At 37.8% G+C, this 15301-nt stretch overlaps 3 protein-coding genes across 4 annotated transcripts; all 3 read right to left on the reverse strand.

The window, feature by feature from the left end:
• Nucleotides 1-1864: 1864 nt before the first annotated feature.
• LOC103415010 (pentatricopeptide repeat-containing protein At2g33680-like) lies at nucleotides 1865-6325 on the reverse strand. Of its 2 annotated transcripts, XM_070811982.1 has the most exons (4): nucleotides 6013-6325; nucleotides 4522-4613; nucleotides 3155-3993; nucleotides 1865-3001 (listed from the first exon to the last, which is right to left on the reverse strand). In XM_070811982.1, the coding sequence occupies exons 3-4, from the start codon at nucleotides 3762-3764 to the stop codon at nucleotides 1872-1874; spliced, it is 1740 nt and encodes a 579-aa protein (XP_070668083.1). In that variant the 5' UTR covers nucleotides 3765-3993; nucleotides 4522-4613; nucleotides 6013-6325; the 3' UTR covers nucleotides 1865-1871. The 2 variants fall into 2 exon arrangements, with proteins under 2 accessions (XP_070668083.1, XP_070668082.1); XM_070811981.1 differs by having other exon boundaries at nucleotides 1865-3993.
• Nucleotides 6326-7286: 961 nt separating this feature from the next.
• On the reverse strand, nucleotides 7287-10992 carry LOC103454407 (calcium-dependent protein kinase 32-like). The gene is made up of 8 exons (XM_008394002.4): nucleotides 9946-10992; nucleotides 9482-9605; nucleotides 9222-9365; nucleotides 8896-9048; nucleotides 8648-8763; nucleotides 8338-8505; nucleotides 7902-8135; nucleotides 7287-7735 (listed from the first exon to the last, which is right to left on the reverse strand). Exons 1-8 carry the CDS (start codon nucleotides 10444-10446, stop codon nucleotides 7580-7582), a joined length of 1596 nt encoding a protein of 531 aa, XP_008392224.1. The 5' UTR covers nucleotides 10447-10992; the 3' UTR covers nucleotides 7287-7579.
• A 3370-nt stretch (nucleotides 10993-14362) lies between these two features.
• Nucleotides 14363-14893, reverse strand: LOC139191138 (vesicle transport v-SNARE 12-like). Its single transcript, XM_070811695.1, has 2 exons — nucleotides 14849-14893; nucleotides 14363-14701 (listed from the first exon to the last, which is right to left on the reverse strand). The coding sequence occupies exons 1-2, from the start codon at nucleotides 14891-14893 to the stop codon at nucleotides 14363-14365; spliced, it is 384 nt and encodes a 127-aa protein (XP_070667796.1).
• Nucleotides 14894-15301: the final 408 nt, after the last annotated feature.

A 15301-nucleotide genomic window follows, 5' to 3' on the forward strand; every position in this document is an offset into this window, starting at 1 on the left:
TTTAATTTGAAGACCATTTAGTCATCCATATGTGTTAAACAAATCAACGGTTTTAGTGACAAGTAACATCCTCATGATGATCCGTCCATTTGTTTTAGCATATGGATGGCTAAAAAATCGTCAAATTGAACAATTTTTTGCATAAATGATCTTCAGATGATGAAAAAGAAAATGAACGATTCCGATTATAACGTCGGGATAGTAAATGTTTGTTAATCATAAGTGGGAAGATTCAAATCCAATCAGAAGACCAAAAAGAAATGGCGACGTCCTTAACCTAATCAACCGAACTTTTTACAGACAGGCCTGAAGGTGCCTTCTGACCTAGGACGTTTTGGTACCTACATACTTTATAATCCTCTATTACAATAAGGACTTTAAGCACCCACAGAATACTTTTTGAGTCAAAATAAATAAATGAAAGTTTGCTGAGTGCCTGGAATTACGACATACTGTACAAGCATGACTGCACACATACTGTACAAGCATGAATGCACTTCTGTTAATAAAAATGCAACACCAGCTTCAAAAGCAAAAGAAAAAGATTTTAACAGTATAAAGCATTATGTCTTCAGTCCATGACAACGAACCTGGACCATTTAGTATTCTCCAATGTGTTAACAATGTCCAAAGTTTCGAAACTCTGAAAATGATGTATCACCAACATTCAACGTATTATTTGTTTAGTACAAAAAAGGCCAACAAGGAAGATATTTCCCTACAAGGTTCAAACAAAGAAGATCTTCAAAAATCTCCCTTTCGAGGTTGCACTGCATTGAAAATACTTTCTTGCATTGGCCCCCATTTCATCTTTATGACTAGGAGTTCATGGCTCTACGTTTTGGCTAACAAAAAGGCAAGATAGATGCTACTTCCTATTTGTGTAGTATGCACTAAAGCAGATTATAACTCTCACACCGAAAGATAGAAGTAGCTCTTCTATTTCGATCATTTTATTGAATACAAAGTTTGAACTTTCAAACTTTCAATTTGAGGTTTGGCTTTTTAGCCAAAATGGTCCATGAGATTGGCATAACTCTTCACTTTGGTTCTTGAGATTTGATATCAATACAAGTGGTTCATGAGGTTATCTACCATCAATCATTTTGGTCCTTATGTGCAAAAACTATGTTAGATAGGACCAAAATGATAAATACCCTCATTAATAAACAATTGGCCAAAATGATTTGACAAATTTTGAGGGTATTTTTGTCATTGTGGTCATATTTAACAGAGATTTTTCACAGAATGACCAAAATGATTGACAGTGGACAAACTCAGGACCACTCTATCGAGTTCAAATCTCAGGGACCAATGAAGAGTTATGCTAATCTCAAAGACTATTTTGGATAAAAAGCCTAGAGATTTTTATCTCACAACCAACAAGAAAATGCAAAAATACCAAAGTCTGCACAGGTAAACAAAACAGATTACTTCTCTAATAGGGCCTGAACATTGCCACACACCGGGATCTCTAATCGAAATTCAGGTACCATTTACAAGACAAAATTGTGTGTATTAAGATATGGCATGTGTTTATTTACATAATGCCATCACAATGTTGAACTTTTACAATCAAGCAGTGGATGATATATTCATATGTTAGCTTGCATTCTCTTACTAATCTTATCCTCATGTCGTATTACAGAAAATCAAAACGTAAGCACATTCCATGTCCGTTTCAAGAAAAAGAGGACCACTTACAGAAATGGAAGCTCCTTGACTGATACCCTGCATCTGCATTGACATCTCCATCTAAGAGAAGCGATCAAGTTGCATGTGCTTCATGAGCAATGAATTGTACGAGTTATATTTGCGGAAAATCTCAAAGGAAGAAGACGACTGATATGTTAATACACAGATATCAAATCTCAAATCAGATGGAGATCACATCTATCATCACAGTTTTTTTTTATTAAAACCTTTAATAGATCGAGTTCTGCATAAATTTCAGTACTTTTTGGATGGTCCATATCACTTGCAACAAAATAATGAAATCTATTACCAACTTCAATCCAACTGCATCCTGCTTCTTTATTCATTTTCAAGTCATTCATAAGGGTTCGAACCTTTGCAGCCTCATCAAACACTCCTCCTCGAGCATACATATTTGAAACAAGTATGTAAGACCCAGCCTCTTCAGGTTGCAAGTCAAGCAAACGTTTTGAGGCTAACATGCCATAATTCAAATTCACATTGACTAAAGTTCTCCAAAGCAAAGGTGAATCTGGAAATGGACTTTTGTTGATGAAATCGATGGCTTCTGAAAAATTCCCAGACCGACCCAGAAGATCCACCGTGCATACAAAGTGCTCAATTCCTGACTTAGTTCCATACTTTGGCTCCATTTCGTTGAATAAGCGTAACCCAGTTTCCCATAGTCCAGCGTAACTGCAAGCTTGAAGAGTAGCCAATAACGTGATCTCATCTGGGGCAAATCCTACTTCCTTCATGGATTTAAAAAGTGAAAGTACTTTGTTGCCTTCTCCATGAAGGGCATGCGCCGAAATTATGGGGTTCCAGGATACGGAATCACAACTATTCATATCATTGAACATTTGATAAGCTTCTTCAATGCTACCACATTTGGCATACATGGTAATTACAGCATTAGCTACAGTGGATTTGGCTTCAAATCCAGCTTTAATAATGCAAGCATGGAGACTCTTCCCCCTTTCTAAGCAAGCTTCTTCAGCTGCTACACTAAGGAACTGTGAATACGTTATAAAATCTGGATTTATACCAGAAGATCTTAACTGACTAAATAAGACCATGGAATCCTCTTCAACATCTTTATGTGGTTCCATAAATCCAACAAGTACTGCATTAAATGAAGCGGTGTTTTTACCTGAAAGGCAATCAAAAACCTGTCTTGCAGATTGAAGGCTCCCACATCTAGCGTACATGTCAATCAATGCAGTGCCAACATTGATCCAAGAGACAAAATCAAGCTTTATGCAAAATGCATGGATCTGACATCCCAATTCCAGATTTCTGCACTCTGAACAGGCATCAAGCACAGTACATAAACAGTTAGAATCAACACATATACCTCGATCGAGTATTTTTAAGAAAGCATCGAGAGCCATATCATCACGGCCATTTTTAACATACATTGACAGAAGCGGGGTCCAAGAAATTAAATTTCTCTCACCCAATAAATAAAACATTGCCCCAGCTTCTTCAACCATCCGGTGCTTTCCATACATGGTTATTACTGCATTTCCAACAGAAGTTTCACCCATAATACTATATTTGACAGCAAGTCCATGTAATTGCAAGCATTCATCCGCACCCACATCTCCATCGCAAGCGCTAATCAAATTTGTAAAGGTATAATCAAATGGCTCCAAGCCAGAACTCAGAACATCTATAAAGACCCCAATTGCTTTCTCTCCATAGCCTGCCTTCCCATATTCCAAGATCATATAATTTAAACACTGAACATCATTGTAATCCATGTCATTGAACACTTTCTGTGCGCCACCCAAGAAGCCACTTCTAGAGTACATAGAAACCAAAGAAGTGGCCGCAAAAACATTCTTCTGAAGCCCACTTTTTACAGCAGAACCATGAACCTGTTCCAAACTTCTCCGGTCTTCAAGTGAACTACATGCCTCCAAAATCACCGAGCATGTATGCTCGTTAAACTTCTCGTTGCTGTGAAACATATCATGTGCAATGTAGAAGACAGATTCAAAGTCACCAATGTCAGAGTATCCCTTTATGAGAGAAGTCCAAGTGATTGTGTTTCTAAGAGGCATTTCATCGAAAAGGTGATGTGCATCATCCAGTCTTTTGAATTTCGAGTACAAGTTGACAAGATTGTTGCCCTGAAATGTGACATTCTGTCAGCCACATTTGAGTAAAAATGCATGAATGGCCTGACCCAGAATGAGATTTTTGGACCCAATTGAGAGTTGGAGGAGCTGAGGCCAGTCATTGAAGAGAAATGTGTATTCTCGTTGTTTGAGGAAGGTTGTGCCTTCCAACCTAGTGTATACATAAAGTTGAGATAATCAGATAAAATGATGCATTTTCTAAGCAGAAAATTCAGTAATAACTGTCACTAGCCATAATCAGACAAACAAAATGACAGTATTAGCCAAGCCAATGTTCTTTTGGTTTCATACTCCTAATCATTTCACAGCCAGACATGTGCATATTATTATATAAGAGAGCAACAGGACAAGCAATTGTGAGTGTGCAGAGAAATATTATGGGCTGGATGTTCAGGTGCAAGGTCAAATAACGCTCATTATGTGTACAGGGGAATATGTGAGTGTGCAGAGAAATTTCACCTGCAGAAGCAGATGCATATAGTTGGCAACTAATGTTTAAACACTTACGGTATATATTTATCTATAAATCTAAGTATTACATTGTGCACACTTTTGTTGCATAGTATGCTCTAAATATTATCATGCTAGTATCGCTTCTGATTCTACTTTATGCATTTACATTGAAGTGATGATCAGTTAAACTTAAAAATGAAAATAAAAGCAGGAAACTTCTACACACCCCACTCCTTGCATATCAAATCTGCCCCAACTTTTGCCAAGAAGCTCAACAACAGGGCCCGTATGTTCTTCTGGCACCTCCACAGTGGCGATCTGCAAGCAATCCAAATGATAGAAATGACTGATATCAGACGACTGGTATGATCCGTAACTCGTAAGGATATTTGCCTCAAGAAAAGAAAAGTTAAGCATTTGGCAATACAGTTTCTATATTTGTAATTTTGTACGAACCACGGCATCACAGTTCTTATGAAAGAAGCACATTTACTATTAGTTTTAAGTAATATGACAATGTGCCTTATTTTGATTCCAATTCGTTCAAAATGGAGCAGACTTATTGGCCTTCAACCGTGACAGTAATTATTTATACCCTCCACTGTTTTCCTAAGCATCAGAAACAATAAAAGTTAAACACAATCACCTCATATGGTTACAAAGGCCCCTCTGAATAGGGATCCTTCCGAGGAGAACTAAAAGGGTGCATCGTTGGTGCCAATTTACAAAATGGTCTGGGCTATCTGAACTGTCTAAATTCTAGACTCCCATCTAAGAATCATCCCTGGAAAAAGAAAAAAAATATCAGAAAATTTGAAAATTGCTTGCCCATTTGAGTTATCATCATCTATATTTCAGTACTGTGTTTGCCTATTTATTTAATCATAATTAGATAAAGGGATTTCAAATTTGTTGTGTTTTTGAAAAGATCCAGGAAGAGGTCGCACTTGGTGCGATGGCAAGTGCCTTCGCCCATGAGCGGTAGGTCTCGGGTTCGAAACTTGGGAGCAGCCTCTCCATAAATGGGGGTAAGGCTAGCCGACATTCAACTCTCCCAGACCCTGCGTAAAGCGGGAGCCTTGTGCACTGGGTACGACCTTTTTTGAAAAGATCCAGGAAAAGAGAGACCTAACAAGTGAAGATGTTGGATCAACGACTGCAGTGAGGATTGAGCCACATGAGATCCCTCTTGACTTTCATCGAAAGAGACCCCTATTAATACAAAGACTGCACTTTACAAATGCAGATCGTTGTTACAAATATCCTAGACAGGTTCACCTCTTTCGCTTGTTCATACATACACCCTAAGGGAAAACTTAAGGAATTGGGGAAGTTATCATAGTATGAGACAGTAGACATCTATAGAAATTACATCATAGGCATACCTCACGTCCGACAACCAGTGAAGTGTTTACATCATCTCTGTCAGTAGCAGGTCCAGGTATGTTCCTTATGTTACTTGTCCTCATCAACTTACTCCTCCCTAAGACAATAACCCAGTTCCCAATCAGACTAACCTTACCCATTCCCAACCAACACACACACACCCGATCAACAAATCAAGCAAGAAAACAACCTCTACCGCTCCGAGACTATGTCGAAGATAAATTGTGAAACCTATTGGCTCTAAATAAGTAATTGATGCAGTAAACATGAAAAGAACGAACAGAAACATAGAAATGAAAGATTGCAAGAGAAAAAGAAGAAGCAAAAGTACCTGCTGCGGTGGCTACGGCTTCGGTGGCTTCGGAGACGGAGCATTTGATTGGCGGCCGAGCGGAGAAGCGTTTCGGGTTCCGGGAGCGGAGTTTGAGTGTGGTGGTTTTGGCGGTTGAGGAAGAAGGTTAAGGTGAAGACGAAGAGTTGCTTGGAGAGTGGAATAGGAGAGGAAAGTCTAAGTAATTCTAGGGTTGTTGGTGTTAGGGTTTGGGAGGGAGAAGGAGGAGCTGTGGAATCTGCAGGTTGCCATCTCCATGGCTCTCAGCCTCTCACTCACTGTCACTGATGAATATTTCAAAAATCCCACAATTAATTCTTTTAGCGCGGGTGGTATTGTTTAATTAGCATGGTTAGGCGCATTCTCAGTTAAGTAAAATGTTCGATTATCAGCGAATTAGAATCACATTATTACCAAATTCCTCGTTCTATAAATAAAATAAAATAAAAATAATTTTTTATGAAAGAATAATTAAAAAATGAAACTTAAATAATCTATTGTGGAGGATATCTTCTTACCTCTCGGAGTATTGAAACACTATTACTTGGAAGCATGCCTTCGTAGAGGCAAATTTGATTGCGGATGCAATTACAAATAGTGGTCATGTTATTCAAAATTTATTTTTGTAGAAAAAAAAAAAGGCCCATACATTTTTTAGTCAATTGGAATAGTTGCTGGAATTGTCGGTGTTATAGGTGCGGCGGCCACCGCACTGAGGACAAGGTTCCATTAATTCAAGAAACAGCTGCCTTGGGCGCCAAGGATTTATCAAATTGCCGGTTTGGTAAGTTAATTCAAGTGGTTCGGGGTTAGGCGCCCTATCTGGAGCTTGGTTATCGTCAAATGTCAATCGCTCTAAGCGGACGATAATAGTTGGTTGCATAGTCAGTAGACTTTGTACGACTAAAGCTTGATGTATAGTTTGACTCGCATAATCCTCAACTGCTCAAACCATACAACACGTCCTCAACTTGTAATTCCTTGTATCCGTAATTTCATATCGTTTGTTTTCCAAAGAATCAGAGCTCGTTTAGAAAGTGTTTTTCAATAACTAAAAATGTTTTTGAAGAAAATATCTTTTCTATAACAATCATTTGTAAAAATACAAATTAATCATGAAAAAGCACATGACTGAAGGCAACAATCATAGGCTTCTTACAAGAAGCACTTCAAGTGCTTTTAGAACTCAAAAACAATTCTTGAAATATGCTTTTAATAATTTAAAAGCATTTTTCAAACAAGCCCTTAATTCGAATCCGTATGAATCTCGTAACTCACACCAAACAATGACTTTTGATGAAAATATACGTCCCAATTTGTAACATATTTACAATCACAATGAGCTTGTTTTCCAACCTACTCTTTCCCCCACCCAACCCTTACAACAAATACGTTACATGCATCACCATTCACCAAGACACGAACACCCTTGGCCCATGTCCTAGTAATAATCACAAAACGGTCTAAAAAAATGGAAAAAGAATTACATAACACAACAAAAAAAAATGAAAGATTGTTTCCTTAATATGCATCTTCCCCACAAGTACCGTGAGTCAATCCTCCAACGTTACGTACTCTCCGATTTACCTTCCAACGATCCATCCCTTATCAATTTCAAACTGAGACTATTGAACCGGTCTCGCGAATACTGCCTTGATGCTTTCCTCCAATCTGTCCCGGCCTTCATCATTGCGGCAAACTCCTCATAACTTATTCGTCCATCCTGCAATCATGGAAAGGATTCAGTCTGGTTTCTAGGCAAATACTACAACAAGAAAAATTCAAGGTTTTGGTTCATTTGCAGATTTGCAACAAGACTCCCATTAAGATAAAATTAGAAAAATGGTCGATGTGTGTCGGTTCTAGATTTAACATGCAATTTGACTGACCTTGTCTGTATCTACGTCAAAAATAATGGCATTGATTACATCTTCAATGTTGTCATCAACTTCATTTCTCAAGGCATTTCGCAACTCTTCAATTTCAATATACCCACTCTGGTTTTGGTCGAAGAATTCAAATGCTTTGCGAAGGTGCTCCTCATCATTGCCCATCCTTCTTAGGTGAACGGAGATGGCTACAAATTCTCCATAGTCCAGATATCCATCGTTATCTACATCACCCTGTTTAAGAGAAAAGAAACCACTCTTATTATCACATGTAGCATTATACGGATCTTTAAAATGTAATGCAATGCAAAGTCATTCAAGCAAGGTTTCAGATTCTTCGAGTTGAACATGCATATAGATTGTTATTAGCCCAAAGGTCATAACTAATTAATCCTCTAACATAGCAAACCATACACTAATACAAGATAACACTTACAGCTTCCATCATAATATGAAGATCCCCATCAGGAATCTGATGGCCAAGTTTATGCAAACCAACTCTTAGCTCGTCAATGTTAATCTTGCCCTTGTTGTTAATATCCATGAGCTTAAATCCTTCCTGTATGCCAGCAACTTCTTCCATCGACAAAAACTCAGCTATAACCTGTTAATTTAAAAATTCCAAAAGAACCAAAAGAAACCATTAGTAACTGAGGACACATACATATCACACGTACAATAGAACACAGAAATCAGATGAAAGGTTACGAAAAAAAATTATCAAACATAAATCTTTGGAAGACTACCTTGAGAGCACTTTTCTTGAGCTTGTTCATGATAGAGAATTGCTTGAGCCTTGACCGAACAGTTTCACCTAAAGAAACATTTGGAGCTTTCTTTGCATTTTGCAACCAAGGATGATCTGCACTCAAACAAGCAAGAATAAGATGTACGTTCATAATATTATGTTTTGCACTTTCCAAATTCTTCAAGCAACAAAAGTCTCTTTATAATGATAAACAATAATGATAACTGTCAGCAGAACTGACATTACCTAGAACTTCTTGAGCTGTAAGCCTCCGCTTTGGATCAGGATTAAGCATCTTCTTCACAAGGTCTTTCGCATTATCAGAAACCATAGGCCAGGGGTCCCTCTTAAAATCTACAACAGACCGGATAATTGCTTGTGCAACTCCTTGTTCAGTTTCTGCACAGCAAGATAATAGATTCAAGTCAGAAATTGTCAGAGATGCTAACAGAGGAAAGCCAGCAGGTAAATCAGAATTCGATAGAAGAAAAGTAAGCAATTCATTTCAATGGGTCTGAAATCCAAAATGGTGACGTTTAAATAGACACGCACATATACAAACACACACAAACCTGCCCAAAATGGTGGAACGCCACAAAGTAAGATATATAGTATAACTCCAGCACTCCACACATCAACTTCAGGACCATAGTTGCGTTTAAGCACCTCAGGAGCCATGTAATAGGGACTTCCAACAATTTCACTAAATACTTCACCTGGAAACACATGAAATAAAAAATTATTAGTAAACTAATCAGAGAAATAAAAAATTATTAGTAAACTAATCAGAGCAAGAACAATCAAATGTCAATAGTTTTGGAGAGGACTTTACCAGGTTTAAAGAACACGGACAACCCAAAATCAATTGCCTTTAAAGGTGCTGTTTCCTTCTTGTTTCCAAATAAAAAGTTCTCGGGTTTGAGATCCCGATGCATCACACCGTGCTTGTGGCACATCTGCAAGAGAATTAAACACATTAAAATCACGCCAGTGCATGTAAACCTATCATAAGGTTGATTCCTCAAAGAATAATCTTGGGGAACAAAAAATCTATTCTATACACACAAAATGTCAAAAGAATCAATTCACCACAATTCGACAATTGCAATTTGACCACCAAAAGCTAGCTTAACTGATATACAATGAAAATGGAATATACTCGTCAAAGAATTAAACAAATGATCAAAATTTCAATCAGATCTAGATTTAATCAAAGTCTATCACTAGTAAAATACCCTCAGAAGATCCAATCAATCACCAATCCAACAGATCACAAAAAACCACCAAAACCCTCACCTGAACAACTTCAACAATCGTCTTCGTGACGGCGGCAGCCGCACGCTCTGTGTAGTGGCCTCTGGACACGATTCGATCGAAGAGCTCACCACCCTCACAGAGCTCCATAACAAGATGGACAGCATGGTCATCCTCATAGGTGTCTTTCAAGGTCACTATGTTGGGATGCTTAGGCAAATGCTTCATGATCTCAACTTCTCTCCTCACATCCTCTATATCCACAGCTGTCTTCAGCTTCTTCTTCGAAATCGATTTACATGCAAACGTCTCGCCGGAGTCCTTATCGGTGCAAAGGTAGGTAATTCCGAACTCTCCGCGGCCGAGCTCCCTACCCAGTTCGTATCTCTGCTCGATTTCAACGCCAGTTGGGTCTTTCAGCACAGAGAGCTTGGAGCCACCATTTCCATGGCCGGCAACGTAGTTAATCGCAAATGGATTCTTCCTGTTCTTCTTGTCCTTCAACGGCGAACCCGTCTGGGGGGTCACACAGCAATTACCCATCTGTGAAAGATCGGTCTCGGAGCCACAATCGTGTCAGAATTCGAATCGAAAACTCGAGATCTGAGGTTTTAGGGCAAAATCAAGAGATGGGTTTTTGAGTTCAAGATCCGAATTGCTATGTAGCCCAATTGAATTGAGAAAATTTTTGGAAGATGACCAGAATTTGAAACGAGAGATGGGATTTAAGGAAATGGGGAGAGAGGGTTTTGGGGTTTGGAATTGAAGAAGAAGATGAGAAGGGGAATTTCAGCGCGTGAGAGCCACCATTTGGAGGATTGGTGGAATATAGATAGAAAGACAGAGAAAGGGTCCAGCCTCTATCGCAGAGACTTCCCTCCTAACCCTATTTCTCTCTCTAGACCCTCTCTCTCTCTCTCTCTCTCTCTCTCTCTCGCTCCCTCCCTCCTTCTCTCTCTAGCCTCTCTATCTCTTTCTCTCTCTTAATACATTACACAGTAGAATAGGCAGAGAGAGAGAGAAGACGAGGTCCAGATTCCGGAAGGGGAGAGATTTGTTGTTTCCTAAATTATTGTAAACAAAATTAATATTATCTCAAACAATGCCCCTAACCAGTTATCATAATTACAAAATGGTACTATTATTCTTTTAGATGATGCTAGAGATACCATACCAATAAACGCGATGAAATATTGTTTTGATAGACCAAATTACCCTACAGAGTTTTCTTTTTCTTTTTCTTTTTCTTTTTCTTTTTTGGCCAGATGTACGGAGTTTAAATTATGCAATATTTTACTCGCTCTCACTAAGTTTCTGGTTGGCTTCTAGAAGGTCTTCTGTGGATAAGCATAACCAATTGTATTGAGCCATGACTTCATAAACTATCAGTATTTTCCTTTTTCTTTTTGGGACGTTAAATTTTTTAAATTAAATGATGTAAATGTTGCAAATTAAATTATTAATTATGTGTCGATTAACTTATTTATTTTTTATTAAAGACATATCATTTGCTTTCACAAACCAAATATTGTATAAATTAAGCACGTTATAAAATTTGGTTTATGAAATAAGCATTATTCCTTTTTCTTTCAATAGTAGTTGTACTTAACGAGAAGGAGAATGCTTAGCGTGTCGGCCCATAACTCCCCACTTTCGTTATTGAGATTTAAAATTGACATAACTAGTCTCTGAATTTGTCTACCATCAATCACTTTGGTTTTTCCGTAAAAAAAATCTCGGTTAATTAATGATAAAATGATCAAAATCTCGGTTTTTCTTATTTACTAACCTTGTCAATATGAGATTAAAATAAGAGAACTTTAATGAAAATCTCCCAATACTGTTCACTTTAACGAAAAACCACATTTTTACACTAAAAAGTCAATCATGATACTATTCACTTTACCTTTTATTTTATCTTTATCGTAAAACTCAAAATTTTTAAGCTTTTTTCATTAGTTTTCCTTTTATTAAATTGGGGCTATTTTGTAATTTAGTCCTTATTTAACATAATTTTTTTCACAGAATGACCAAAATTATTAATGGTGAACAAACTTAGGAACTACTTCAATCAATTTCAAATCTCAAAGACTAAAGTGAAAAGTTATGCAAATCTCATAAATCATTTTAAATAAAAAATCATTCTTAAATACTAACATCCAAGTCACGTTGCTAGCAGACCGCATACATACAGTGTCTTACTTTTCTTGTATTTCGGTCTCACACACTCTTTATTCATATATTTGTGTCTAATATTCTATACAAGCGTTCAGGCACAGAAATAATATGTATTAATAATTAAGTGAAAAAAAAAAAGTTTTATCCTTTATGAAGAAAATTATAGTTACAAGATAAAATTAAGACTTGATGGAAAAGTAATACGGAGATGATGAAGTCAAGCTGACAAAGAAGATGAAGGTATGATGGAAATAATTAATAAAGCTAATGGAAATTATTGAGGCCATAACAATAATTAGACATGTAATTAATTTTTCCTATATTTTGTTTGGTATGTCTTAGCTGTATATGCTCATGATTAATTTGTTCGAGGGAAAATAAATCCAATATTTAATTTGTGTAATATGATTGTGGTGGGTACGTAGTACTATAAATATGATATTTGTCAAAACAATCTTTTGTCTTTTTTGTCTTCTAATAATTTAGGACGCGTTTGAAATGTTCTTAAAATGATTAAAATAGTTTTTAGAAAAAATATTTTTCAAGTTTTAAAAGCATTTAAAGTGTTTTCTACAAGAAACAACAGTAATGTGCATCTTCCAGAAAGCATTTTAAGTGTTTTTTAAGGATTTACTTGCATTTTTACTAAAAATTGGTTCCAAAAACATTTCCACCAAAAAACTTTCAGCGATTTTAAAAACACTTTCAAACGATCTCCTATTTTAAGATTCGTATTTTTTAATCTTGAGTCTTGATATATATATATATATATATATATATATATATATATATAATATATTTTTTATAAATATTGTTTATACCATACTTAGGGCCTCTGTATTTAGATCTCGTACAAATACTCGAAAGACTTAAATGTAATTATGTAATAAAGGAAGGGGCAAATATGTAATAAGTGAGGAGCCCTTATTCTATAAAAGGACTCCTCACCCTCACAATTGAAGGAGGCCATTTCTGAAACCTTCACATCCCCTCTCATATTCAGAGGTTCTCTTCCTCATCTCTAAGAGAAATACAATATCAGTGTGGACGTAGCCCAAACCTTAGGGTGAACCACGATACATCTTGTGTTATTTACATTTCTTACAGATTCACGGTCGGATTTACGTTGTTCCAAGACCTCCGGTTTTGTACATCAACATTTGACGCCGTCTGTGGGAATCAACACAAAAAACTATGTCGGTTCTCTATCATTTTTTCACCTCCACCATGAATCTGCAAAATCACAAAAAAAAAAAAAAAAAAAAAAAAAAAAAAAAAAAAAACTCAGAAACCCAGTAACCTGTCTCTCTCTCCCTTCAGTCGTAGTCAGTACTAGCACATTTTCCAATCTGAATCCATACTTGGGGGGTCAAAGAAATCAAAATCCTAAAACCCAAACTCAAAATATCTCTCAGTCAAATTCTAGTGAGGAAGCTCTCATGGCGACAGAGAACTCTCACAAAAGCTTCAGTACCGCCGCCGCCAGTTCCCTCTCTCCCCCAGTAGAGATGATTATGGCGGCAATCGAGGCCCTGAACAACAGCAACGGGTTAAGCAAGTCTGCAATCGCAAGCACATCGAGTCAACATACGGAGATCTGCCGGAATCTCACACGGCCTTCCTCGTGCACCACATCAACAAGATGAAGGACATCAGCGAGCTCGTCCTGGTCAAGAACAACTACATGAAGCCCGACCCCAACGCGGCCATCCGCCCAAGGCCAAAACGACACCGTCTTCAACTCCGGTTTCAGCTCTCACTCTAACTCTTCTCTTGGTCCTCATTCTTGGGAGTCCGCCTCTACTCATTTCTTCGGCTCCCGCAGCAAGAGCAACCGCAGTAGCGGTTCCCGCTGCAAGGGTTGGAGGCCATGGAAGGATCAGTTTGGTTCCATTAAAGAAGAAGGGTTTCTCGATGAGGATGGAAACCCTCATGGTCTCACTCGTAAGTATTACTTGCTTTTATTGGGGGATTCCTTGTGCTTTTCTCTCTCTTTTCTTTGATACTGTGGGGTGCAAGTTGATCTCAGAAGCCCATCATCAATATGAAGCGGTGGAGAAGAGAAGCTTCCGGTGGCAGGAATTCGAAGAGAGATCTAGTGCACCAAGTGCTTGCGAAAATGACAGAGTAAGAGTTCAGGAGGGATCCTAGGGAGTCTACACTGGCATGTGCGAGAGACGGTCAGCATCAAACAGTTGACTGCATATCGACGGACTGCATATCGACAGCGAAATATCCCGCTACAAAATTCATTCAGATCCATCAACAACATTTTCTGTCTTTACGAAGCGATGTCAGTGTCTGAAGAAGCAGCGATCTCTATTTGGCTGTTGAAAACTGAGGAAAAGAAACTGCTTGCGGCGAGGCTGAGTTTGGAGTAAGATTGACGGCTCTGTGTGATTCTATCACTTGATTCAGTTAATCTCTCAACAGACATTGCCATTCTCTCTCTTTGATCAGAAGAAACCGCATGCGTATCAACCATTCCTGCCTCCAGCAGTTCATCGCAAGCAGCCTGAGTGGCATCAGGTGATGCAACTCTCTTGATTTCCCTTTTCAACTTATTGAGATCAGATTTATATTCCCTTAGCTTGGCAAGAAGCACCGCCTTCACGCTTGGCTGCAAGTTTCTGGCTTCGAGAAAGTTCAAATTGATTCAACCTTCTCTCAATCCACCATCGCCATTTTCAAGAAAGAGACAAAGAGAAAGGTGCAGTGAACAGAGAGAAAGAAAAAGCAAAAAGAAAAAAAGAAGTGACAGCATAACGTGCAACTTCGCGACACTTTCACGTTGCCAGGCCTTGTCTGCCATCTGCCAAAAGGCAAAAGAGAAAAGAAAAGGGAAAAGAGAAAGTAAAAGCAAGGAATAAACACCCCACTAGAATGATGTGATTTACTTTTTTGACAGATGTATGATGTAATTTATTTTTTATCTCTCGGAGACATCTGTATAAACCCCATCAGAGGGTAATAATACAAAAAAAAAACAACAAATTCCAAAATAAATGGGCTGGAATGTTGTGTGGAGGGCGAAGACCCATATGCCCAAAAGAGCCAAGAAAAGCCAAGTAGTTATGCTAACGTAGACTTTGTAGTCTACATGCAGTTAGCTCAGTGGTAAATGTGAGTTAGATAATGAGTAAAAATATGTTAGATCTAGTGTTCGAAACGTTCCAATAACCCAAATTATAAAAAATAAAAATAAAAAAGATTTGAATAG

The sequence above is a fragment of the Malus domestica genome, chromosome 14 (genome assembly GCF_042453785.1).
Source record: "Malus domestica chromosome 14, GDT2T_hap1".
Taxonomy (NCBI): Eukaryota; Viridiplantae; Streptophyta; class Magnoliopsida; order Rosales; family Rosaceae; genus Malus; species Malus domestica.

What these genes read in the sequence shown, in the direction of transcription:
- LOC103415010 (XM_070811981.1), bottom strand. Translation starts at nt 3,764, where the DNA reads ATGCCTCTTAGAAACACAATCACTTGGACTTCTCTCATAAAGGGATAC.
- LOC103454407 (XM_008394002.4), bottom strand. Translation starts at nt 10,446, where the DNA reads ATGGGTAATTGCTGTGTGACCCCCCAGACGGGTTCGCCGTTGAAGGAC. An exon ending in TACAGCTCAAGAAGTTCTAG is followed by an intron (nt 8,764 to 8,895) that starts GTAATGTCAGTT and finishes GTTTGAGTGCAG; the next exon opens with ATCATCCTTGGTTGCAAAAT. An exon ending in TTGACGTAGATACAGACAAG is followed by an intron (nt 7,736 to 7,901) that starts GTCAGTCAAATT and finishes CCATGATTGCAG; the next exon opens with GATGGACGAATAAGTTATGA.
- LOC139191138 (XM_070811695.1), bottom strand. Translation starts at nt 14,893, where the DNA reads ATGGCAGACAAGGCCTGGCAACGTGAAAGTGTCGCGAAGTTGCAC. An exon ending in AAAGTGTCGCGAAGTTGCAC is followed by an intron (nt 14,702 to 14,848) that starts GTTATGCTGTCA and finishes AGAAACTTGCAG; the next exon opens with CCAAGCGTGAAGGCGGTGCT.